The sequence below is a fragment of the Equus quagga genome, chromosome 11 (genome assembly GCF_021613505.1).
Source record: "Equus quagga isolate Etosha38 chromosome 11, UCLA_HA_Equagga_1.0, whole genome shotgun sequence".
NCBI lineage: Eukaryota > Metazoa > Chordata > Mammalia > Perissodactyla > Equidae > Equus > Equus quagga.
In genome coordinates this window covers 65559041-65586390 of record NC_060277.1, presented here as the reverse complement: position 1 = coordinate 65586390, position 27350 = coordinate 65559041, and the positions used below count along the sequence as shown (strand labels likewise).

At 43.8% G+C, this 27350-nt stretch overlaps 1 protein-coding gene across 3 annotated transcripts in view; it reads right to left on the bottom strand.

Annotated features, from left to right (window-relative positions):
* MYH10 (myosin heavy chain 10) overlaps positions 1-27350 on the bottom strand; it is a 144952-nt gene that overhangs the window by 14317 nt on the left and 103285 nt on the right. For all 3 annotated transcript variants that reach the window (XM_046675209.1, XM_046675210.1, XM_046675208.1), the window contains exons 16-33: positions 26863-27056; positions 26649-26770; positions 25991-26060; positions 25742-25902; positions 21836-21944; positions 21610-21741; positions 20495-20701; positions 17019-17156; positions 16421-16544; positions 14790-14961; positions 13480-13692; positions 9993-10137; positions 8326-8532; positions 5724-5828; positions 3851-4003; positions 3169-3417; positions 2669-2881; positions 698-910 (exon numbers count right to left, since the gene is read on the bottom strand). In XM_046675209.1, the coding sequence (XP_046531165.1) occupies positions 698-910; positions 2669-2881; positions 3169-3417; positions 3851-4003; positions 5724-5828; positions 8326-8532; positions 9993-10137; positions 13480-13692; positions 14790-14961; positions 16421-16544; positions 17019-17156; positions 20495-20701; positions 21610-21741; positions 21836-21944; positions 25742-25902; positions 25991-26060; positions 26649-26770; positions 26863-27056 (2927 nt within the window). The remainder of the gene's footprint in view (positions 1-697; positions 911-2668; positions 2882-3168; positions 3418-3850; positions 4004-5723; positions 5829-8325; positions 8533-9992; positions 10138-13479; positions 13693-14789; positions 14962-16420; positions 16545-17018; positions 17157-20494; positions 20702-21609; positions 21742-21835; positions 21945-25741; positions 25903-25990; positions 26061-26648; positions 26771-26862; positions 27057-27350) is intronic.

Here is a 27350-nt window from a genome sequence, read left to right as displayed (position 1 = left end):
GACCCACAGGAACTGTGAGCTTTTAAGTGTTGTTTTACGTCACTAAGTTTGAGGTAATCTGCTATCTAGCAATAAGTGACTAATATAATATATATTAGTGGAATAAAAGTAAGGAAATAAAACAAAATTAAATATATCCCAGATCTAAGACTTGATACTGTGAACTCCAAGGAACTGTGAAAACACCCATAATTAATTTTTAAAGCAAACTTTTAAATTACAAGTTTAACACACATCCATAAAAGTATACAAATCATAAGTGCCTAGCAATTTTTTAAAATAAAAAAATGTAAATATCTGTTTATTTTCCTTTAAAGAAAGGTTTAATGAGGACATGTGATGTGAACTTCAGAAATATGCTGAATCACCTTGTCAGGTGCACACTGATTCTTTCCTGTACCCACAGTTTTAAGACTCACAGAGCTTGAACCTAACTACATATTCCTTTGAGATTCCACTGAGGGATTTTTAATTGATGGTAAGTCTCCTGGCTGTAAGCAGCAATCATATTGTCTGCGAAATAGGAAACCAAAACCAATTATATTAAATTTTCAAGAATAAAATTATCAACTGACCAAATAAATTAATTTTACTCCAGATAATGTGTTCTAATGTGAACGAAAAGGATATTGACTCAAAGCTGAGCTTTCAGAACGAGCAAGTTCTTGTTCCGGAGGCCACACTTCCTTCGACCTACCTGTTTAATCAGCAGCCGCTTCTTTTCCTCATTCTGCTCATCTCTGGTTTGCAGGTCCCTCTCAAACTGGGCCTTCATGGCCTGCATGTTGACCTCCAGGCGAAGCTTGGCATCTTCTGTAGCCTGGAGTTCATCTTCCAGCTCCTCCAGCTGGGTCCTCATTTCCTCCACTTGCTGCTCTAGGGCTCGTTTGGATTTTTCAAGTTCATGAACCTAAACCACAGGAAGCATCAGGAAAGAGTTGACCTTTGGCAGAGGCACGAGCAAGAACAGCAGTCTTCCTGTTTCATAGGCCTGCACACAGCATACTGGCCCCTCTGGTCAGCCCTGGGCCAGCCTCCTGACACATCACACACATCCTTCCCTTCCCCTCTATGGCCGCTGCTGGTCCTCATTCTGAGTATGCCATTTAAATGACAGTATTGATTTCCTTACTCACATGTGCTCTGCAATCATTAAGAACAATGAAAAGAGCATGGAGTCAGAGGAACTTGTCTGTTGATTGGCCATTTGCCTGCCGTCTGTGTGTAATAGGTACTACAGTACATCCTTTCTTGCTGTGGAAAAGAAGGTTCGTACTGAAAACGCACATGTGTAAATTTGTAAACATTAAGGTGTGCTAGGCCTGCAGGGTGCAGCTAAAAGGAGGCCAGGCCTTTGTCTGGACAAAGAGCCCCACCAGAAACATTTACCCAGTTCTCTGTGCCAAGCACTGTGCTGAGCACTTCCACCTCAAGTCTCATTTGATCTCCATGGCAACCCTCAGGCAGGCATGTGTGGGTGCTATTAGGTACCCTCTTTGGGGTTCATGGCCATGTCAGTTCTCTCAGGTGAGCAGGAGGAGACGTATGACACAGGAGGACCTGTGTTTGTTAGCAATGTCTGGTACTTCATAGGCACAAAGAAATGTTCATGGAATGAATGTGTGACTTGATTATTCTAGAGAAAACTAATATAGGAACAAGAAAATGGAATCACCTGTGGAGTTCTCCGCTCTGCATTTTACTATGCAACCAGGGCCGTTTCTCCTCTAGGTGGCCCCTTCTTGTCCATGAAGCTGTTCCCCTGGGCAGTAGGTTGTAGGAGACCCAGCAGGAAGGTAGGACAGACCTCCTTCCCTAATGATGTGGCCAGAGGGCCTACAGTCTATGAAAATGAGACTTTATGCTTTTCAAAGCACATCTGCAGTAGCTTTATGCAAATATAATGTCCATATGACAGGTGAGGAAACAGGCTTGGAGAGGTGAGGTGGCTTCCCCTGGGCAGAATGGAAGCTGGTGGAAGAGCCCAGCCCCGAACCTCATCTTTGACTCCAGGCCTGGGCTTGTTTCACTACCCTCAACATCTCAATATACTAAAGGAGAGGCATAGGGTAATGAAAGTCATCGCAGGCCTTGTGGAAGATGTGTGCAGTGGAAGGATGAACAGTGTCACAGAAACTTCCAGACTGTGAATAAGCCCCCAAAGTGCTTGAAGCCTTCAGAGAAAACAATGAGGCCTCAGTGGGAAGACCCAGGTCAGACAGAGCTGCAGCCCCCACCTAGCTCCTCTCCAGGTTCCCCACTCCGTGCTGGAGACAGATCCCACGACCCCTCATCTGAGGGGACCTTGTGGTACTTGTGTTTGCTAACTACGTGTGACTCAGGAACAACGAAATCTTTTCTTTAAAGGTCCCTTGCCAGGATGCAGGTTAGGACAGAGCAGACCCGTGAAAGTGACAAGAATAAACAAAGCTTCACCACTGTCAGTGCTGCTACAAGAACTCCAAGCCCAGCTCCGGCACAGATAGCCGAGAACAGACCGCGGAAAACCTGACAGCTTATCCCAGAAGACTTTAATCCCCCATTTACACACAAGCCAAGACACTCCTAGACTACTTCGCTGGTGGGCTAGGCATCCCCAGGTCCTTCAGGCACTCCTGAGGAGCCGCCTGCTCCCCTTCTGAAGGCACCCGTCCCCAGGGACACGCACATTCTTCCCCACGTCATCCTTGGAGCTCATCAAGTCCTCCATGTCTGCCCGCAGCTGCTTGTTCTGCCTCTCAAACTCTTCTTTGGCCTCCAGGGCCTCCTCCAGGGCCCGGGCCAGGGACAGGGCCTTGGTTTCCTTCTCTCTGGCCTCTGCTTCAGCACGGTCTCGTTCTTCCGCATAGCGAGCAGAGATGTTCTTTTCTTCTGCTAACAGCTATATGGAATGGCAGCAGGAAATATTAAAAACGATTTTTAGCAACATAAACTTGTCTCATTCACTACGTGTCTGACTTATTGCTAAGAATACTACTATGAGATTATGGGTGTTCTTTAATTCCTTTTAGCTTTTCGACTTTTTACAATTTTGCTATAAATATGTACTACTTTTAAATAAGGAAAGATTATTTTAAATCAAAACAACAAAAGCGAGAGCTTTGCCAGAAGGAAACAACGTGTGGCACTGGTCCTGGAGTCTGGGAGACAGGAATGTTGAGAACCCACCTGATCGAACTTCTTCTGCTTCTTCTCCAAGTTGGAGACGATCTGGCGCTGATGGTCCAGGTCGACCATCAGGTCGTCCAGCTCCTGCTGGAGGCGGTTCTTGGTCTTCTCCAGCTTGTCATAGGCCAAAGCCTTTTCCTCCAGGCGCTGGCTCAAGGCCTCCACGTCTTTAAGAAGCTTCTTTTTGGCTTCCTCCAAACTTTCAATTGTTCCCAAGTCATCATCTACTTTCTTCTTGGTATCGGTCAACTAGGTTTTATGTAAAGAAAAAAAAGATCAGTATTAAAGAACCCAGTTGGCTTTTACATTTAAAGAATAAAGAAAAAACTTGTATTTAATTATTTTGAGAGAAGAAATAGTATTATAAATCAATACTATGTGATTTTAAACAAATGAATCTTAGATTGTAACAATTTCTTAGTTAATAATCTATAACATGATGATTGGGTTCAACCCTTACATAGGTGACACAGTCCTATATCTTCGTTTTAAATGCGTCCGACATTAGGACCAGCATAGTATCAGCTTTTGGCTGGGTCAAGGGAAAAATACTTAACGGGCTTAATTTAGTACAACCTAATTAACTGTCCCAAATGGACTGAAACAATCCAGCGGAGCAGGGACATTAGCTGCTAAATACACCCATCTAGGCCACCACAGCTTCCTAAGAGGACACACACACCTGGGACTGCAGGGCCAACACTTGTTTTTCCAAGTTCTTCCTGGCCTCCTCCTCCTCTTCCTGCTGCTCCTGCAGACTGTTCTTCTCCTCTTCTAGCTGCCGAATCCGACCGCTCAGGTTCAGTTTCTGGCGTGTCTCCTCCTGAAGAAGCTCCTGTTTATTTTTATAAAAGGTCATTACATTAATCACCAAAACAGGAATGCCTCTATTAAAAACAAGGTCATGTCATAAAAAAGAGAGCCTCACTATATGAGAAATACCCACTGACATTAATAGACAGAAATGATTTAAAAACACACATGATAATTTCTTTTTTTGAGGAAGATTAGCCCTGAGCTAACATCTGCCGCCAATCTTCCTCTTTTTGCTGAGGAAGACTGGCCCTGAGCTAACATCCGTGCCCATCTTTCTCTACTTTATATGTGGGACGCCCACCACAGCATAGCTTGCCAAGTGGTGCCATGTCTGCACCCAGGATCTGAACTGGTGAACCCTGGGCTGCCGAAGCTGCGCCACCGGGCTGGCCCCATCATACATGATAATTTTATAAAAGCTCTTAACACAAATACTGATTTAAACTCGGTCATGGAAGATGGAGGTATGGCAGCACCAGCCACTATCCACCCAGGGGCCCGGGCCAGGGATCTGCGAGTGGTTCGAGCGCCTCTCCTTTTTTTTTTTTTTTAAAAGATTTTATTTTTCCTTTTTCTCCCCAAAGCCCCCTGGTACATAGTTGTGTATTTTTAGTTGTGGGTCGTTCCAGCTGTGGCACGTGGGATGCCGCTTCAACGTGGCCTGATGAGCGGTGCCATGTCCGCGGCCAGGACCCAAACCAGCAAAACCCTGGGCCGCAGAAGCGGAGCGTGCGAACTTAACCACTCGGCCCCAGGGCCGGCCCCTTGCCGCTCCTTCTTATATCTCCTACATCTCACCACTTCTAGCATCCCTTCCTCTCCACTCCTCTGGCCCTCGGCACTTGGCATTTCTCACTAGGATCACCTCCAGTATTGGGCACTCTCAATTGTTTGTCCTTTATACTATCTGCCAGATTGATTTTTCTAAATGCTTTGAGACTCCCTTGCTTTGAGACTTGACAATTTTCAAAGGCACATATAGAGCTTTCTGTGGTCTGCCCCGTCTCTTTCTTTAGTCTTACTAACTAGGATGTGCTCACAGTGTGAGCCCCAATTACACTGAACTTGTGCCCAACTGCCTCATTATTCCACTTTCTTTTTGTCTGAGAATTTTACCCCTGTATCCCCAGCACCTAGCCCACAACCTGGCAAATAAACAAATACTTATATAAAGTTTGCAAATTTAATAAAAAATAAGATGTAAAACTGCAAGAAAAAAGTGCTACATTATTTTCATATCATCAAAGTCATTAACCTAACTTCTGACTTAACAACATCCCTAAGAAATGATTTGACACAAGTCTGGACAGTATGATAAGCAATCTTCAACCCACTCTTTCATGAAATGGACTGTTTCTTTTATGACAGTGTAATGAACTTTCCACCACAACAAAACAATCTTATTTAAAATGGCCAGAAGCACACGAGAGCAATAGGACCGCCGCTTGGTGAACGACCTCCCAGGCAGCGCCTGTCAGTTCCAGCAAGAGCAGCTCCCAGGCCGCCCACACGCCTGCCCGCCACAGGACCCAGGGACTCTGCATAGAGATACCGAGTCAGAGGAGACTTCCTGAGGACGGAGACCAGTCGTAGAGCAAGATGGTTCCAAAAAAGAGTACAGCACAGAATCAGAAAGAGGTGATAAGAAGGCGCTTCTGGGACTGCATGTTTCACCAACTTACAGATTATAGAAATGGCAGAGTTACTATTAAAGGCCCCTCACTTGCGCCCCCCCATACCTGTGTGTCCTGTAGTTGAGACTCAAGACCAGCTGCATCCTTAGCAAATTTAATACCCTTCTTCTCTGCTTCTTCCAGAAGAGTTGAAACATTATCCAATTCATTCTGCAAGAAGTAAAAGATTAAATTCAACAGTAAGCAGATAAAAAGGGTCCAGAATCACCAGTCTTAAATGCCCACAAATAGAGCAGTATTTGGGGAGGAGGGGGTGAACGTGAAACTGCCTTAAACTCAGTTAAGAAGCTTTTCCAAGAGTCCATTGCCTCCCAAGAGCGCCCCAGCGAGCAGGCTCAGACAACTGAGCAGTCTCTGCCTAGAGAGGGCCGGGAGGCTCGTCAGGCAGAGCCCACACGCAGAGGGGGCTTCTCCTAACTTTGGTTTACTGTCTTATTTCTCATCATGAAGAGACAAAAATTATACCAAATCCTCTGGAAGACTGACAGCGAGCCCACACGAACAGGCTCCCTGATCAGCAGGTGTTTTGTTTTGATCCTTTTCCACACTAAAATGCATTGACCATATGCTTTGAGGGGACAAGTATCATTCATATTCTTACAGAACTTGCAAACTTTATTACACACAAAGAAGTTTAAATCCTAGTATTCATAGTTCTAGCTTTAAAAAATCTGGTATTACATATTCATCATGAATATTAAACTATTTCTTATGGTCAGATTTTATGAATAATGTGGTAAAAATACTTTTTTCTTCTTCCTCCTCAATTAATGATGGCTCTAAAATATCTTCCTTCCCCCAAATCCCCACGGCATAAAACCTTTTGCAATTTCTTGTGAGCACAGTGGGTACTAGAAAGAAGTGGAGGGACTCCGGAGGGACAGTAGGGCACCCTTCATTCTTGTTTGTCCTCTAGTCACGTTAGCAAAGGCATAAGGAGGACGTATCTAGACATGTGACACAAGTTAATGACATTTTTACTTTTACTCGTTTTAGCAACATCCTTCAGAGAGCCCACACTTCATCAGTCTTGCCAACAGTGCCGTGGAGAAGGGCTCCGGACTCAAGAGGGACGTCCTGCCTTCGACCCTGGCTCGGTAAACTGCCAGGTAAGTTGCCAGATGGAGGCAAGCTACCTTTTAGCTTCTTGGAGCCTCGCATTCCTCATCCACCAGACTCACCCGGGTGGGTGTGAAGATTACATGGGAGAACATACCCAAGGAGCCTGACGTACGCCCGGGGCAGCACAGGTGCTTCGTGAATGTCACCTACCTCCCCTCCCCACCACACACAGTTAATAACGCTGTTCCTAACATCTCCTTTAGGAATATCTTTCTGGATTTGTGAGAGCATGCATGTGCACGTGCCTACACACACACACACACTATTTCAGTACACACATGTGCAGAAAAGAGTTAAGAGAGGAGGCCTGAGACTGCTCTCCTTAGAAAGGATGTTGGCCCTTGGCTGGTGTCTGGGAACTTAGATCTCAGGAGGGCTCCTACCATTCCCTAGATAATAAAATGACTCACTGTGCCAAAACTGTGTACACACTAGTTTCTGCTCAACACCTGCTTTCCTTCTGGGAATGTGGAATGTCGGTACCTGTGAGGCAGGGGGTGCCTACGTGACCAGCCCCCAGCGAAATCCCTGGGCACTGAGTCTGTGAGCTTCCCCGGCAGACAGCACTTCCCACTGCTGTCACTGCCCACTGCGGAGGAATCAAGTGCACCCCGTGTGGCTGCCCTGGGACAGGACTGCTGGGAGCTTGTGCCCATCTCCTCAGGGCCTCCCGCAGGCACCCTTTCCCTTTACTGACTTTTCCTGTATCCTCTCACTGCGACAGGTTGTGGCCGTGAGCAGGACTACATGCTGAGACCTGGGAGTCTTCCTAGGGGAGCCCTGAACCATGGGGTGGTCTCAGGTCTCTGACGTAACACAGTCCTCTAATTTTTTTCAGCACAGCAATACACAATGTACATCTCTTCTCACAAATACTCATCTACTGTATTGTTTTACTGGTTGCATGGAAGTCTATTCTTGGACATTAAAGTTATTTCCAATTATATTCTTTTATACACACTTATGCAACGAACATTCTTAAAGTTGAATCTGTGTGTACACATCCTTAATTATTTCCCTAAGATAAATTACTCGACATGAATTTACTGGGTCCAAGGGTATTCTTATTTTTGAGGCTTGTGACGTCAAAATGTCCTCTAGAAAAGGCTGTATTAATTTATACTTCAACCAGCAGTGTATAAAAAAATCTAGTTTTCACAAATCTTCACCAATACTAGGTGTAATTTTTTTTGCTCATTGTTCCTGTTCTCTTATTGTCTAGACTGATGGAGAAATTGAAGTTGTGCTTAAAATCATTCAAAGAACTATACCCACAATTCATTGTGGAATTTATTAGGTTTAAGGCCAATTCATGTTGTAATATTCTTAAAATAAATACTATTTGACTTAATCAAAGTAATATACACTAGGGACCTGAGATTGGACATACTTACTTGTGATGGTAATTGTCAGGTAATTAACAGCACATTAGGCCTGAGTCTCTTACGGCCACAGAAGGATAACATGGGTAAACCATGGGCATGCCACTGCGGGATCTGTCCAGAGTAAAGGTTTCCAGGCTTACCTGTAACTTATTGGCTTTCTCGGCCAGCTCCACCCTGAGTCTGTCTCCTTCCGAGACCTTGGCGTGCAGCTCCTGGACCTGGGCATCGAGTTTCTTCCTCTTGTGCTCAGACTCCGCCTTGACCTGCTGCAGCACCTTCACCTCACATGCCAGCTCCTTGTTGTCTGTCTCCAGGCCCTGCTTGTTCTTCTCCAGGTTTGCTTTGAACTAGGAGATGGAAGGGAAGAATTTACTAGGATTTTTATAATACTCCATAAAAGGCACTGCTTTTTCTATCTGTAGAATTGTGCCCGACACTTGGAGCAGGAAGTTGTTGTTCTTTGAGCAGGAAGATTTCTACAGAAGGAACACAGCTGTGCACACTGCTGGGGGCAGTGGGTGTGGATATCGAGGCACTCACTGCACCGTGCGCTTTTTTATCCTTGTCAGTGCAGGGTGAGGGCGAGGAACCAAGTGCACCCTGTCCAAAGGGAATCGTGCATTCATGTCATCCTTTGTACAAAACACGTTTTGTTTTTAAAAAAGTGTGCTTTTTTTAAAAATAAGGAGCTGAAAATCTGGTTGCTGGGAAGGATGAACACAGGGACACATCTGAATAACAGAGAGGCAGTACGTAACATGAGTAAGCATGGTATGTTGGTGCCAGGGTGAGCACATCAGGATGGAGCTCTGCAGGCACCGCCTCGGGGATGACATGGGACTCAGGATGGGCTTTCCAGGCAGTGCAATCGGGTTACATGCGGCTCTGGGGCCAGACTGCGGGGCGTCCACCTGCCTTTCCACTTACTAGCTGTGTGACCCTGGCTTAATTTCCTCACGCTGCTGGGCCTCAGTTTGCTCATTCTTGTAATGAGAATGATAGAGAATAACCGATAGGGTTGTAATAAAGGTTAAAGAAGGCACTGCCTCTAGAGAACTTAGCACAGTGACTGACACATACTAGTGTAAATGTACAACAAATGTTAATGCTGTTGTATAAATTAAAATGTGGCATATGGACAGGCAGACAGAGAGGAGAAAGATGGGGAAATCAGAACAAGAGCAAAAGGCATGAAGGAAGAGATGACTATGGGAAATAATGAGGAAAAGACTTGTCTGCCAAGGAAGATGGTTTGAATGAGAGGGTGTATGAAATTGAGTTTTATCAGGATGGAAAGGCGAGATATACGAGATACAGGAGAGAGAACAATGAAATGAATGGCAATAATGTGCATGATGGCTTGAGACAGATCAGAGGCAGGGAGGGATGAGAAGCAGAGAGGAGGATAAGGAATATTTGAGAGGGACCATCAGCAGGACCTGGTGACTGACGGGCAGCAGACAAGTGAGAGAATGACTTCAAACTATTCTAGTTTTTGAGTTAAGTCATCAGGAGAAAGATGACAGTGCAAGGAGACACTGGGAGGAATATGTCATTTGAGATGGTAGCTGGATCCACCCAGTTCTTTAAAAAAAAAAAAAAAGTCAAGGGCCTACGGCTCTTTTAGGCGAGCCGTGTGCTTTAGAAAGCAGCCACCTGTGAGTTATGCGTCCCCATCAGTCCACCAGTGTTGCACAAAGGCTAGGAATTAATCAGCACTGACTGGACAGAAGGGTGGAGTAGGATGGAAGTCTGTCTGATGGCTGATTTCCTCCAAGACATGGACGCGCGGCAGGGCTTCCCTTACCCTCTTGGCCTGTTCCAGTTGCTCCGAGAGCTCTTCCAGGGCTGTTGCATGTCTTTGTCTCATGTCCTGGATTTGAGCTTCATGGTTCTTAGTTTCTTCCTCGAGAGCCTTCTTCAGCTCTGCCACTTCCTGTTCACGTTTTGTCCTAGAGAAAGATATTTTTAGAGAAAGCAGCTCAGAATTAGTCGACTGATTAAATTAAGAGCACTTTTTTTAAGTGCTGCTTTTGTTTTAAATATTACATCAACTCCTTTGATAATTATGAGATGTGCTACTATCCAATAGGCTAGTGCATCCATTATTGTGATATGGGGAATCCTTCCAGAACCAGCGTTAACTCCCATTCCACATCGACTTCTAATCGAGACACAGTGTAACATCCCTTAGGGTCTTCAAACCTTTCTGGGCAGTCTGGTTGTACCGTAGGTCAGGAACTGGTTAACACAAGATGCCAAACCGCCTACTACAGCACCAGCAGACATTTCAATAAAACTGGAAAAGGGTAAATCCTGAAGATGCTTTCGAAAGCTAAGGGGCCGTAAAGGCCAAACAAATTAGGACACTGCACCTGACAAAAGCAGGACTCTTTCTCGTCACTCATGTGAAACAGTTGCAATCAACTAACATCCTCCCCAAACTCTATCAGAAAATGGTTTAAGCTTGGGAGGAGGAGCAGGAAAATGAGAAGGCAGGCTGAAGGGTGGCATTCCTGGTTCAGAAAGGGTTTCTAGAGTTAGATATGAGAACACAGCAGGTATAAGACCATACACTTTGAACGTCCTGAGGCAAGCTGAGGTTTTATCTAACCTACATTTAGGGTATGAAGATCACATTAGTATTAAATATCTTTACATGGCTTTCAAATATTTTTATAATTTGCTATGACATATATAGGGTAACTTGAAAAACCAAAGTTATTTTACCAACTAGAAGAGACTTCACCCCCACGACAAGTCACTCTAAATTTGTCGATCTGAGCCATCTTTAATTTAAGCATATAGCTTGATAAAGACTGAAACCAGTAGGGTAAATACCACACCTGCTAAGAGCAGTAGTGACCTCAAGAGTTTAAGTAGCTATAACTTTACAATAATCCTGAAGCATAACTCTGGCAAGCTTGTTTTATACTTTAAAACACATAACCAGTTAGAACAGTGACCTATATGCTTATTCCTGTGCGGGCACGCTTTCCTCTCTACCAGTGGAGTGGTGAGACCTGGAGGGCTGAGACCAGCTTTGCCAGGAGAAGAGGGGCTGCTCGCTCTGCGGTTGCGGGTAGCCAGACATAAGGAATCACTAACGATTCTTTGTGACCCAGCCTACCCAGCCCCAAGTTCACTAGAGATGAAAGACACGCACTGGTCTGGCCTGTGCTCTGCAATCTTCCTTGCAGAGGAAGGGCTAGATGGTGGAGGTGGTTGAGGATGCCGGGATCCCAGCGTCAGCCCAACGAGACTGAGGAACTCCCTCGAGATTCTTTCAGTTCGCCCTGGGGGTCAGCGCTTTATCAGACAGCAACGACATTTCTCCTGCTGTTGATGCACTGTCTTTTGGGTGAATAGTTTTGTTCCTAATCTCTGCTTGAAACCAACAGTCAGCAGAGCCCTTCACCTTTCCTCCTCCAGGCTAAACCACCCAATTTCCTTTAGTCTTTTACCATAAGTCCTGAAGAGAGTTCAAGTGCCAAGTCTGCTGGAGAGTATTTGATTTGCTGAGGACAGTTACTTTTATACCAATCACGTGATACACAACTAGGGAAGACCCAGTGGAGAAGGCTAACACATCTGAGCTGCAGGCAATTGAAATTCTTCACAAAACAGAATCAATAGGGCTATATTTGAGCATAGCCATGGCTTTAATAAATATGCACATATCATTTGTACTTTGTTTTTTTTGCAAGAATTGAGTGGAGGAAATGATCAGAGCCCTTTTCCCTATTGTAGTCAAAAGACCAGCTGAGAATGGGTATTTCAGCAAAGTCTACTTTAATAGTTTCCAGATTTTTAAAAAGCACATCTTCCAAAGAGAACGCCAGGACTTTAAACTGCTAAAAGCAGAGTTCCTCTGCTGCAGTGGAGTGGGAAGCCTCCAACCCTGCCTGGCTGGGACGGGCTCTCTCTGGGGACACACCCCCGTACTGCTGCTGTGACCTTACATATTCATGGGCAAAGTCCTGGCCACAATATTAGGCTCATTACCTCCGTTTCTTCACCACTGAGCGCTCCCCTGACACCCACAATCTGACCTCAGTCTCACGGCTCAGAGGGCCTGCTCTGCAGACTGGGTGATGTCATTCTCTCCAGGTCCAGGCACCCAGATGAGCACACCCTTGTCCTCCAGGCAAGAGCACCACTGGCTTTCACCACAACACACTTCCCTCCTGGTTGCTCCAGGTCCTTTCCTACCTCTCTGGCCACATCTGTCTTCATAAATGATTCCTTCTATCCTGGTTTTATTTTAGGCCTTATCTTAGCCGCCTTCCCAGAGTGATGGGTACTCCTCCCATCACGCACATGGTGGAACAGCTGGCAGGGCGCTGTGTGTGTGCGTGTGTGTGTGTGTGCACGCATGCATGCAGCCAGTCAAATCTACCAGCCAAGGCAGCCTGGGGATTCCTGGGGCAGGCCTCATGTGCCTGGCAACTTGAGTCTTGAGGAGGGAGAAGATGGTCAGGAAGAGGCCAAGACAGCAATCTGGGAGATCACAACTCAGCGACTTGTATGACAAGTATATCTATATGCCAGCAGGAGCTGCAGGTCAGCCCGTCTGCCCACCGGCTCGTTCCTATAGCTCTCCTGTGACTTCTGTGGGCTGACATGCTAAGGTTTCAACATGTGGATCTTCTCTGGCTGTGCTCACCTGTGCTTCTCACTTTCTTTTTGCCTACCCTTGGCTGCTGGTTCATCTGTGACAGCATATGACTCTGCCCAACACACACCTTTGTCTGAGTACCTGTATTCACCTTTCTCTTCATCTCTGTGAATGTGTACCTCCCTTCTCATGTTTGCCTACCATGTTCATACCAATTGGTGCTACCAGCAGATGCCTGACCACCAGATATCTCCCCCTATTTCTGTGCCTGTCCCATCTATCCCTCTGGTCCTCTCTATCTCTCTTACATAGTCTCTGTATAAATCTTTCCAGCCCTCTCTATGTGTGTATCTGTCCTCTGTCTTTCCCTTAGACATCCATCACTGACTGTGGCTTTTCTAAAAGATCACATCTCACCCTGCACCTCAGTCTGTTGGTCCATCCCCCCGCCCGTGCGCTTTCTACCTGTAAGCTGGTTTGTTTCTATAAGAAACAAACTACTATTTTGTTATCGTTTCACCTGCTATTAATTCCAGGAGAGAGAGGATACTCAGAAGGACAACATAAAGAAAAACATACCATCTCACAAAGAGAGCAAGCACATCCACAGCATTCCCGCCAGACCTCGTGGGAGAGCTCAGCAGACACCAGGTGATGCGCTGCCTCCCTCACTCACCGGAGTTCCTGCTGAGCTGCGGTGGTGTCCAGAGTGTCCTCCAGCTCTGTTTTCAGAGCTTCCAGTTCCTCACTCAAGTCCCTTTTCTGCTTTTCTGCCTTGTTCCGGGAAGCCTTCTCAGATTCAAAGTCTTCCTGGAGTTCAGCGATTTGGGCTTGTAGCTCTCGCACAACTTTAAGTGCATTATTCTTATGGAGTGTCTCGTCATCACCCCTGTTAAAAGACCCAGGTGCAAGAAGCACTGAGATCTGGCGCACAGATGCACTGTTTCCCAGGTGAACCAGCCCCTGCGGACCTATCCACAGGAGACCCCAGTTACACATCCCTCTGCTCGTGGCACGAGGCTGGAGCGGCTGCCCAGGGCCTGCTGGGCAGGCAGGGATGGACACAGGAAGCTGACGTGCAGGCCCCAAAGCTGGCAGCAGCAGAGCTAGAATCAGAATCCAGCCCATTGTGAAGGGCTAAAATTCTCCGTTAAAAGGTAGGACAATCTCACTTTAACGATTAGAATATTAAAAAATTCCCTCAAGTAAAATGTTATTATAATTAGGAAACTGCTCAAGGTGGCAGTCTAGTCTATCAAATTGGTATCAGCCTACAGTGAAGCAGCAAATTCAAAGTTCTCAGAACACAGTAGAAAAAAGAGACCTGCCACCTTCACACCTTCTACTTTACACGTCATCTTTCCTCTAGCGCATCTTTCTGCTCATGTGCATGGTTTAATGTTGGTAGATTCTTCTGACTGGGAATAGTTGGGATGTTTGAGGTGAGGGAAGGAAAGCTGATAGACATGATAGCAAGTGGTGGAGAACCTTAATTCTAGATTCTAGCTCTCCTCTACAAGTGAAAAAGCAGAAAATCTGGCTGAAGTAAGACTAACAGTGAGAGAGGACAGAGAAACATTTCTGTTACAAGATTTTCTTGATTGTAATCAATTATAAATTAAACTCTAAGTCCTAAGACCATGTTAAAGTGATTTTCTCTAAACTTCTAAAATATACTGAAATTAATCTGTAATGTACAAACATTTGATATGGTAAAATAATTTGCTCTGGTGTGAATTTCCAAGGATCTCATGATACGACTAATGATTTTAAGCATAAATACTGAGAACGGTGTATGAGATTTTCTTGCAACCCTAACATAAATTTTGTACTTCTGGGTTTTTCAGGTTCTTATGTTAGACCTAACAACAAGTAAACTACGTGTCACTCTCCTGGGGTTTTTGTCTGCTCCTAGACACGAGACATTCTGTTGAAAATAAACCCCACAGTAACTTCAGTCCAAAGGCCTTTGCAGTGATGGCAGACCTGGCCAGAGCGCCCTGCAGCTCCTCCTCCTTCTTGGCCAACTGGATCTTGAGCTCGTCGATCTGTGCCTGGAGCTCAGCGATCTGGTCCTGCAGGTCAGTTGTTTCACCATCAAGTTTTCTTTTGGCTTTTTCCAGTTCCTGACGAGTCTTCTCTTCCTTCTTTAAGCGTTCTTTAAGGCAAGATACAAGAAGCTCTTCAACACGGTGAATGACACCATGTGAATAAATTCAAAATATAAATTGATTAAAGTTGAAAATAAGCCATTTTATTCAAAAGCATGTCACTGCCTTGATAACACTGTGCCAACAGCTCAGTCATTTGAAACCATTAAGACCAAACTGAAGGCGAGATAAATTAGTGGGAAGATGGATTTTAAGGAAGAAATTGGGTGGGTTCTAAGGATGTCCTTTCATAAGAAGTGAGCCCACGCTGTTAGAGTTGAAGTGACCTGGAACCCTCTCATGCCACCCCCATCGCTGTGCCCAGGTTTGGAGAGGGGCTCAGCAGAGGCTAGGGCAGTGTTTGTAACTGCCCATCCCCCACCCCTTCACTGGGAATCCCTGGTTTGACAGAGGGCGGGCAGAAGGTCATGCATCTTCTCCGCCCTCCCCTCTAAAATTCTGCAGTCACCCCTTAATTAACGCCATGATCCTTTCCATTCAAATGCTTTCCTCACAACACCACGACCTGTGTGCCGTTGTGTTCTCCAGCGGGAACCAATATGCTGAGAAGATGAGACTGAGTAGCACAGCCCGATCAAAAAGGGAGAAAAAACAGCCACGTCGACACCTGCTGTCTGCCACCTCCCGCACAGCAGTGTACACTGGTACAAATGGTTTGTGAAACAGTTTCATACTGGCATCCCCTCTTTTGTTTATACTAAACAACAACAAGGACAACAAAACCCTAAAGATTTGTGTAAAACCACTCATTTTCTCCCCATTACAGAAGCAACGCATTAGGAAAGGTGGTCATGCCCCGCAGGTGCTGTTCACACTTTCTCGAGACCAGGGCATCCTGAGCCATGCTCTTCCTTCCTCAGTGTCAACACCAGTCTCTAGCGGCTGGACAGAGGAGAGGTTTTATATGCTCTTCCCAACTCCTACTCTCCTTTCCTATTTCTTTTGGAGAAAGTGGTGATTCATTTTGCAAAATTCCTAGGATTTCCCGACATTACTTTTGCCATCATGTGAGACATGGTCTCCTCAGCAGCTTCTCCTGTCCCTGCAGTTATGTCAGAGGCGGTCCCTCTGTGAAGTGAGACCTGGGCAACTTAATGCAGTTTCAGATTAAACACACACCAAGTCCAATGGCCTGTACGACTCACACTTAAATTAGATTCTATGTCCACCAAAGGGCAATGGATTTCTACCACAGGCCCAACCTGAAAAAGTAAAAGTTTAAAAGATAATTTAGCGCCACTCCATCATAAATACTTGGTGACTAGACAAGTATTGTAACTTGTAATAATAAGTTATGATAATAACTTATAATAGACATTTTAATAATGGAACCCAAACTGATTAGTAATCACCATGTACATTTTCTATTATTGCACGTTGTGATTTCAGTTCAATCTGAACACTCGCATGTCCTAGTCCTAAATTTCTCTGACCCGAGACACTAACCTTCTAAATCAGAGATCATCACTTCTTGCTTATTCCTGATTTTGGCCAAGTTTTTTGCCTTTTCTTCCTCTTCAGCCAGCTGAGAGGAACACTCAGCAATGCGATCTTCCATGAGTTTCTTTTCCTGAAAGGACAAAGTTGATTGCTTCAGAAAAGGTATTCAAAATAACAACTGGGGTTTGGTACTACTTAGAAAACAAGTAACACTGGCACTGCCTCCCCCAACAGACGGTGTGCTCCAAAAAGGCCAGAAGGCTCCCTGATCCTGGGGCCGACCTCCAGAGCGTGGCCCAGCTGCCCAGCCATCAGGGTCCCACAAGAGGCTGAAGGAACTGAGGCACAGATGGGAACAAGGCATCAATGAGTGATCAACGTGTACAAAATGTGCGGGGTAAATACCTAAAGGATTATAAGGCTATTTGGTGGAGTTAAAAAATTACATAGTTTCCGTCTTTAGAAATCTATACAGGCAGAGACAGAGAGAAAATGACGTAAATGAACCTGAGCTTTTCCCGTTTGAAGCCACCTTCAGTGAGTGCATCCACGAAAGTATTGTTCATAGTCTATCATCAACCTTTGAATAGAAATATTCTCTTACTTTGATAAATTTGGAATTTTGGTCCTCGAGAAGCAGAATCTCCTCTTCCATCTTCTTGATTTTAGCCTCTGCTGTCACCTTTTCCAGCTGCAGTTTCTGGCGAGCTCCTTCTTCCTCATCCAGTTGCTCTTCAAGGTCCTTGTGAAGAAGATCACAGAGTCAATCTCCTCACTTTCTCCACAAAATTCCACCACATGTTAATAATCAAAGGAGTGCATATTAAAATGAAATACCAATTTTTAAGTTTCAAAATGGCAAGGATCTTTTTTAAAATATGAAATGCAGTTATGTGAAACAGACATTCGTATCAGACTTCAGGTTAAAGTACAAACTGGATTAATCCTTCTGGAATCCAACATAGCAAAGTGCAGTAAGCTTTGAAAACAAGCATTTCTTTTAAACCAGCAATTTCAGGAAATAATCACAGATGTGATTTATGTTAAAAAAAGTAATAGTAAAGTGTTATTTATAATATTGAGGAACTATGAACATGCTACAAAAAAGTCTTGGTAATTAAAAGTTGGTATTTTTAAAAATAGAATAACTAATTAAAATTCATATTTTGGAATAATAATTACTAACACAGGAAATATGAGTAATATAGAACTACATCAAACACGCACTTAATTTACCCCACCTTCTCCCTCCTCCCCTTGTGTTATTTTGAAGCAAATCCCAAATATCACATTTCATCTGTAAAACCTTCAGGCTGCATCCCTAAAAGATAAAGTCCACTTAAAAATACATTTGTTTGTTCCAATCGGAATCTAAATCAGGTTCACACACAGTGACTGACTGATAAGCCTCTTAAGACTCCCAGACTTTAATCTCTAGATTCCTCTCTATTTCTTTCTCCTCCCTCTCTCACCATTTGTTTGTCAAAAAAAAAAAAAAAACCAAAAACCAACACAGGTCATTTGCCCTAGAGTTTCCCACAGTCTGTATTTTGTTAATTGCATCCCTGTACTGCACATGCCTAAGGCGACAAAAGCAGTGGACATGACCGTATGTTCAGTATAATTTCAATTAATAAATGAATCCATATGTGTCTGTTTAGAAATATAGGCAAGAAACAATAACAGAGGTAATGGAGTTGACAGGTGGGAGAGACTATAAATGCTATTTTGCATTCTCTAGGTTTTCTATAATATTCATTCATTAATACCGTAATCAGAAAATTACCCTTAAAAGCAAAACAAAACCAAAAACAGCTCTAGTAGTTTTGGTTGGAAGGGGTACAGACAAGAAATCCCTCAAAGCCTCACAGGCAAAAAAAAAAAAAAAAAGATAAAGACCAACGAGGATGACTTCCCAAGGGCCACAGTTAATACGGACTCTCTGATACTCCACAAGAGGAAAAAAACCCAATACTGAATATTACCATAAATACTTTCAGAATGTGTTTGAACGAATTTACATGTCACAAAAAGGAGAAAGTAAATTAGATAAAACAGTGCAAAAAACGAGAAGTTTAAAAGAGTCTAGTAAAGAATGAGAAGAGAAAAAGTATTGAAAAAGCAAAACAAAACAAACCAACCCTGTCCCTCCAGGACAGATTTGCTTTCAAAGTAGAGGAGAGAAAGGCGCGCATTGACTGTGAAGCTGTGAAAATTTGGAGCATAAAGAAAATAGGTTGGGGAGACTAGAGATGACTTTGGGTGTCCTTCCCCTACCTGAGTGAAACGTTATACTGAAGTACACACATGCTCTTAACCAAAGAGAAAACACAATCAAGACTGTTGATAATACCGGCAGGGAGAACTCACTGTCACTGGTGAATATTACTCTGGATCTTCTAAATACTCCCATATAAAATCACACAGCTAAATTTATAAGTTACATAAATATATGTATATTTTTAATCCTTTTTGGTGAAGAAGATTGGCCCAGGGCTAACATCTGTTGCCAATCTTCCTCTTTTTCTTAGCTCCCCAATATTCTAGTGTAAGTTGTGTATTCTAGTTGTAAGTCCTTCTAGTTCTTCTATGTGGGATGCTGCCAGAGCATGGCTTGCTGAGCGGTGTGTAGGTCCGTGCCCAGGATCTGAAGCAGTGAAGCCCAGGCCACCAAAGTGGAGTGCGCAAACTTAAACCACTATGCCACTGGGCTGGCTCCCATAAATATATTTAATTAGATCTTATTGTGTATACTCTTTTGCAACTGTCTTTATTAATATATTCTGAATACCCATGAAAATAAGTAGCTTTTTGTTTGTAATTGTATAGTATTACCATGGTTTAACAATCCCCTATTGTGAGATAATTAAATGGCTTCCATGGATCTATGCTTAGAAAAAAGTCCTAGAACTAGAACTGCTGGATTACAGCGCACTTTTTACAGCTTTCGTAAACCCATCTGCAAACCTACCCTGCTAACCTGTTACAGGATACTGGAAAGCTGTTTGTGTGGAAGAATGGAAAGTGTCCGGATGATTTATCATATGGGGTGTTTTCCAAGGAAATAATATGACATCTTTTGTGGTTTTAAGAAATATCTGAACTGTCTGTGCTTTGCAAGGATAAGCTATCGGGTGAGAAAAAATTAAGGGAGAGACATGGAAGAAAGGAAGTTTGGTAGTGGTATAAAGCAATGGTGGCAGATACAGAAGCCCTGAGCACTCAAGAGCACGTTAGATAGGCTGTGGCTGGGAGACAAGGGGAAAAGGAGGTGTCCTGGGGTACAGACCGAATAACCACCATCAGTTTCATGTGTCTGTGTATGCAACCACGTAAACAGCCGTGCTTCATGTGAGGACAGCTTGTATCTCAATAAGAAAGTGACTACCAGGAAGGGCTGAGTGTTCCGTTCTGATTCCTGGCCACCTCCTGTGTCAGTGCTGAGCATTTCTTATGAACCAAACCACCTAGTAGATGCCTATCTAATGAATGGAGCAGAATTATAATGACAACACAAAGAACAAATTAGGTCCCTTACAGAGTGCCACAGATCCTGGGATGTGATTCTACTTTGAATCACTTTGCATACTGTAAAATGCCACATCAGAACATAAAAAAGATTCCTATTCAAAATAACAAACACATGTTCGAAGAAAATCTATTACATGTGTGCTTCGAATGATGGTCATCTTTTAAGGGTAAGTACTTATAACTTAGATTCCTTTTGTTCCTCAATGAACACAAGAATCCAAACCCATAGCTTCTATGTCTTCAACAGATCTACTTGGAAAATCCAACATATAATTTTTTTTTTGAGGAAGATTAGCCCTGAGCTAACTGCTGCCAATCCTCCTCTTTTCGCTGAGGAAGACTGGCCCTGGGCTAACATCCGTGCCCATCTTCCTCTACTTTGTATGTGGGATGCCTACCACAGCATGGCGTGCCAGGCGGTGCCATGTCTGCACCCGGGATCCAAACCAGCGAACCCCAGGCTGCTAAAGAGGAACGTGCGCACTTAACCACTACGCCACCGGGCTGGCCCCCCAAAATATACTTTTAAATAAAAACTATCATGGATACCTGAATATGTGCTTGCATTTTTTTCTTTTCATTTTGGAGAATTTGGTTTCTTTCTTCTTCTTCTTCAACTCTAGACTCCAAGTCATGGAGAATCTCTTCTAATTCCTGCTTTTTAGCAGCAAGTCTTGCTCTCATCTCTTCTGCTTCAGCAAAGAGCTCAGTCTCTGCTTGTAGTTGCTCTGCAAGGATATTCTTCTCCTCTAAAAGCTGCAATCATAATAAAGTGTCTAGTACTGGGAATTGCCCTCAGTGTATCCACAAGATAGAGTCACCGTGATTTCAACAGTCAGTGCACATCACCGAAGAAACTGAGAGTTAAAGACATAACATCCCTGGCAACACTTTCAAATATGTCTTCAGCTAGAGCAAAATAAGCTAGATGAAAACATTTTGGTTGTTTCTGTTGTCTCAAGTCATCCTGAATAACACATATTAATTCCTGCTATTTTAAGAACTCCCATGCCTCTATTAAGGTAATTTACAAAGAGACAGAAAAATAGGAGAGGGAAAATATTCAAAGGTTATAAAGTTCACGGTGACACCAAAGTTGTCCGGTATCAAGTGATATTCTTAGCCTTTATTGTTAATATTTTTGGCTTTGACCACTACAACTCTATTTTTCTCCTAAACAAATACTTCCTGAGCCTCTGCTTTGCCTAGGAAGCAGAACCGCCTAGGAAAGGGACACTGATTCAGGACCCCTGCTGCTGGAGAAGAGGCAGGTCGTGGCCTTGTACTATCTCATCCTTCTTTTTTTCTGTTTTCCTCATGAGCAGTCACAAGAAGGTGATAATATTGGGAGTGTGATCGAAAACAGCTGTTAAACACGTGCCTGATAGCAAAAATGGTCACCTGCGTGTCCAAAGGATGACAAAGGCAAAAATGCAAGAGGGAAGATTGACTTTAGTTCACATAAAAGCAAACGCGTGGCCTAATGTATCTGCCACCTCTATTCTCAAACGTCTATGCTTTGGAAACGAGTGAAACATACACATAAAATTGATGATGTGGTAAGTATGCTCATTTCTTCATAATTAAACGTGTGAGTCCCTGTCAACGGGAGCGCTCACACTGATTCAGGACCAGGTGAGACTTTACGAAGCCAGCGCACGTACCTGCTGGTGCTTCCTCTCCATCTCCTCGAGCTCCCCTTCCACCTTTGTCTGCTTCTCCTTCACCTTCAACAGCTCTTCATCTTTGGCCTGAAGTTCTTCCTCTTGGCGAGTGACTTGTAGGAGTGGCTTCACCTATGACAAAATCAAACAGTTTACCTTCACGTCTCCTTCCTGTGGCTTCTCACCGATCCACAGCGCTATTCCCGAGGAAGCACAGGAAGCCCACCTTGGTGAAGACTCGCCACCACTGCCAGTGCCGTAGCTTCAGATACGCAGCACAGTTCCGCTGCAAGACCTTTAAGGCACTGAGTTGTTGCTGCTTCTTGGCAAAGGCCCTGAAAAACAGTAAGAAAAACTTACTATTTAAAGAAAAACATGTTTTAATAGCTGTTGTCATAAGAAGACTTTCTGAAGGCAGACACCCATCAAGTGCTCGGGACAAATGCTCGAGGAAGTGGGACTGCCTGCTTGAGTCCACACCAGCTCCTGGGCCTGCTCAGCCGACCTCAAGCATCTGTCACAGATACCCATACTTTCTTCGGAGGTGCTGCCCTAAACATTCTCCTGCCGTTTACCCATGTGCATGTAAGTGCATGCACGCTCGGGTAGGAATAAACCTCCTGCTTTCAGTGTGAAAGAAGGTGCTTCATCTTCTCTTTGCTGGTGTTCGTTATGGCTCCTTTAGTAGCTTTGATCTGTCACAGAAGCAGCATTCCTCCCCGTTTCTAAGTTAATCTTTCTCCTCCCTCCCCCCACTTTGCCTAACACTGTGCAGCACTCTGAAGCTGGAACAGGCCTGGAGATGATCATGTCAATGCCTCTCGTTTACAGATGACAGCTCAGAGAAGCCAAGAGACTTTCCTCCAGGACATGGAGATACTTCGTGAACCCTGGTCTCCTCATTACCGTGTCTGGGCTTTTCCCACTACACCATGCTGCCTTCTCAGTCCCTCCACGTGGCTCAAGGCCCACTTCCTGAATATCTTTACTCTAATATTTTCAATTTCTCACTCTCCTTCAGGAACAGGGCTCCTTTTCTGAAATCCTTACCACCTCTCTTGCCCAAAATGACCCCAAAACCCAAAGTTCACTGACCTACCATTCCTTTTAGTATACAATTTATCTTTTTCTACTCACTACCACACTTTCAGGATCCACAGCAAATGTTCCCATTACCTCACTCCCTGATGTCTAGCAATCTGGTTCCTACCTTATCACTACTGAAACTGCATTTTAGATATTGATAAAGGGTTCCGTGGACTCTGAAGTTAGCAGCTTTTTCCTCAGCCAAATCCATTTTGCCTTCTCTATCGCACACCTCTGTGGACCACCCACTATTGGAACATTCTGATCCCCTGGATTTCAGAACAATGAAATCCTCCAGAATGACCTTGGAGTCTCCTTTGTATCTCTCTGTCATTGGACTTATGCTCCACTCTAATTATCTACTTAGGCGGCAATATTCCCAACTAGACTCTGAGCTCCTTAGGAGCAGTTATTTTTGTGGTGCCAGTATACAATCAAGTGAACAATACACTCAAGCCCTCCCCAAAATGTTTGCTGAGTGAATGAATGAATGAACACCTGGGCACTTCCATCTCTGAGATCATTTCTCTTGATCTTTTGTAACTGTTTGCAGGAGTACCCATGTGATTCTCTTGGGAAAGAGAAGCAACTGAAGGAGATGGAAAAGATAGTAAAAATATAGATATTTTATTCCTTAGATAGATAGATAGATATTCCTTCATTCCAGCAAAGACTGGTATCAGAATTCATGTGGTAGTGTCTTAAGAAAAGACCTGAAAGAGGTAGTTTTAGAACACAAATGACTGTTTTTCACCCTTCTGCTTCTTTGACTATACACTTCCTTGCAGGAATCCTAGAACTTCCGTCTCGCCAACTAATTCCTGCTTGCTGGTTAGAAATTTCCTGGAGCCCACTGCTTTGTAACTGGCTTTATTTTTGCTTCCTACCAAGCCTTCTTCCTTCTAATTTATTCCTACCAGGCAAGAAAGTTTGGCAAGTGTTAATTTTAATAGTTTCTACTACAAATGCAACAGTTTCAAATATGCTTTTGAAACTGTAAAGAAGCTGCCTTCCAATTCTTACAACCTCTTTCAAGAATGCTGTAAAAATTCTCCCAATCTTCTCATTAAAAACCGTTGCTCTAGTTGCATCCTTGGCCCGCTGGGAGATAAGGCTGTCAGAACGATGAGTCAAGAACATGCCAGTAACTCTGTTTAGTTGAACGAGGCAGCTGGTCTTCTTTCCTCACAACAGTCAACTGATTATAAATCAACTGATATTTCCTGAGTCCCTATTATGCATCAGGCACATCCTGGCTGCCTTCACTGGGCACTTCAGTGACCCGCATCGGAAGCACACCATCCTGTCTTCAAGTGTCTAGGAGGCACAAGTGTTTAAAGTCACTTCTGTTTCTTACCTCTTTTTATGCGCATCCCAATGTCTTCCAGGGCGCTTCAAGCACAAGGTCATGGATTTCCACAGAGATCTCTATCTTTTGGACTATTGTAAGCACTCCTCTGCCTTTTTTCCGTGTTATAATCCGGTTCTTTTGAATAGGATGTCTTCTTTTATTGATGTACCCTACTTTTAAGTCCCATCCCACCATATACAAAGTGTGATGAAAATACTGAGGTGAAGGGGCCCCAAATGGCATAGCCAGGGTGACTCATAGAGCAGATTACACAGCTGTGTTAGTTTGAAGTCCTTAAGATGAGAAAACGTGAGTGTAATATCTTTGGGTTTGGTTATCAGTCTTGATGAAAAATCTGCAGGGTTTAGACATCACTAAAAAAGCTGCACACCCTCACAAATTTATATACTTCATTTCGTGCACTTCTGACCTTGTAGGTTTCTGGCAGTTGTAAAATTTTTACTATCTCTGGGAAGTTAGGAAGGCACACGGCTGTGCTCACTCTTTATGCTCCCTCAGGCACTCTGTGGTCTGATGGATATGGTGACAATGGTGTTTGTTATAGCAGCTTCACTTTATTATTTCAACATGCTTTAAGCAATAAGACATAAAAACCCAAGTCTTTTGCTCCTTCTTGCTAAATGTTTCCTAATATGAATCACTGAGGATGTCATCCATTCTTCAACTTTCCTTGCTACCCTTTTTACTCAGTATTCATTTAATGGGCAAAGACACAAACATTGCTTCCACCTCATTCAGTCTGCAACCTTCTTGACTGATGTCTGGGCAAGCAGACTGCGCATGACCACAGCTCTCCCACCCAAGTCTAGAGGACACGATTGCAGAACGTTAACCTTCAGGGCAAGCGTTCACACTGTTTGTCAAAACTGTCTGGATGGCCATTATTCATCTCTCTCTACTTCTCTCACTTCCAAAGCCTACGTCTTCTATAGGAAGAAGTAAAGAAAACACCATTATTATCTCTAGATCCAAACCTGTTCTAAGTCCTTTTTGTCCGGTCTCAAATCCAGCACCCATTCTCTCAAGCTCCATCAGCACTGTGGGTCCTGCCACTTGGGTACTGCCATCTTCTACTGAGTCATGGCAACAGCTTCCCAACTGGCCCACCCAATTCCACTATTGCCCACCTCCAATCCATTCTGCACAAGGCAGCAGGTGACCCTGAAAGTATAAATCACCCCTCAATGTTGTTCTACTGCACTTCCAACACCTACAAGTGCCCACTGCTCAAGCCTCTTCTCCCACCTTGCTCCTGCTCACTCGCCATGCTCCAGATGCACTGTACTATTTCACCTTCTCAAATGACACCATACTCCTTCCAGAACTGCTGCTACGGTTCCTTCACTGGAAAGCTTCTCTTTCCCTTTTCATAGGGCTAGCAGCTTCTAATTCTTCAGGTTTCAGCCTCAGTTCCCTGACGACCCACGCTGAAGCAGCACCCCAACCCCTTTATTGTCTATCTCGGCCCCTCGTTTATTACCTTATTGCAACATCTTCTTATTTAGAATGTTTATCTGCTTACTTGGCCACCTCTCCCACTAGAATACAATTTCCATAGACAGGGACCGTATGTCTCACAGAGTCTTATATTTCTAGTATGAAATTCAATGCTCTGCACAAGCACACGCATAAGCACATACTTAGTAAGCATTTAATTCATGATTACCCACTTACTTTCTGGCTAGGTAACCTCTGCAAACAGCCTGGAAGAAGATAATGATATCGGTAATTTTTAAATCTCTTTCTTCCTCTAAGTGTGCCAAAACTCCAGCTCTGAAAAATATCTTGCTTTGTCCAATTCTATACAAGTTTGGGTCCAGTTCTAAAGCACGGATCTAAGAGAGAAAAAGTCTGTTTACTATTTTTGCTACAGGAAAGATTCTATCAATAGTCCACAAATCAGAAAAATCAAGAAAAGCTTACCATTCGTTCACAAGCCTGTTTGCCATCCATAAAACCTTTAGGAATAGCATTTGGAGTTAGGATCTCATATCTGTAAGAAAAGCAGCCAAAAAACCCTTTGTAAAAATTTGTGAAACTATTTACCTACTATGAGTTTTGCTTGCTCTAGAAAGCAGTAATATGATAGGTAATGATGTCAAATTAAGAGGAAGGAAATGACCAAGTGATTTTCTGATTTTCTGCAGATCTAGTTTCTGTTTCTTAAAAGAAGCAGCAAAATAAAAATGAGGTGAATTCTTCCAGGTCAAAGACTAGGTTTAAGAAGTTGTGGCAGAGAAGAATCAAGAACAGTGTTTTTAAAAACCTTTTGTTTTTCTTTATTTCCACAAAATGTTCACATCCTTAAGATGCAAGGAGAATCTGGCTCTTAGAGTGTTAAGTCACTGTCAATTTGCAGACATTTATTAGATAACATACAAGGCTGGAGGAGCAATGCTCAGAGGCCTCTATTTAGAACATCAGACAGTATCAGGGTGACATCCAAAACAGCATTGCTCTGTTCGAAAACTGAAACTATGGAGGGAACAAGGAAAAATTTTTCCTTGTTATCTCATTGCTTGATTCACATCCAGATAAGCTTTGATACATACAGCATAAAAAAGGTAAAAGTTAGCCATACCTCTGTCTGAATTCCTGGAAAACTATCCGGTTGGGGAACCCCTGGCGACAGATTCTGATCCCTTCCAGGACACCATTACAGCGGAGCTGATCTAGCACGAGATGCGGATCCAGTTTTCCAGCCTAATCAAGCAAATGATAGTTTTACACTTTAATCTTTGTAACCTGACCTAGACCGATTTTAAATACCAGCCTATGTTTTGCTTAACACATACCCGCTTCTCGTGATTTGGAATGATGCAGCGAACGAAGTTAGGATTGGTGTTTCGGAGAGTTGCCATCAACTTGGTGAGAGATTCTTTGTAAAGTTGCCCAACAGTACGAAACATGCCCTTTTTGGTTTTATATGCAGAGCCAAAAGCTGTCTCAGTCATACCAGTGACTTGATCCAGACCCACAATACGGTCCACTGGTGGAAATAAAAAAGAAAAGGAAATAAGCCAAACCTAGGTCTTCAGCGGGAAAGAGAAGACAAAGTGACAGCGCAGCAGCACAAGCTTCGTGGGGCAAATGACAGAGATGCCGTGGAGGTAAGGCAGTCAGCATATCTAGACACCGCACAAGCCGTGGAGCTAACAGCCACACACTCTATGGCAGGTACTGGAGTGCTTGACAGCTTCATACCACAGACCAGCAGATGCCTCCCGCTGCGCTAGTTTCAGGAATTCACTGCATCTGATAACATTTTGCCTGTTACATATAC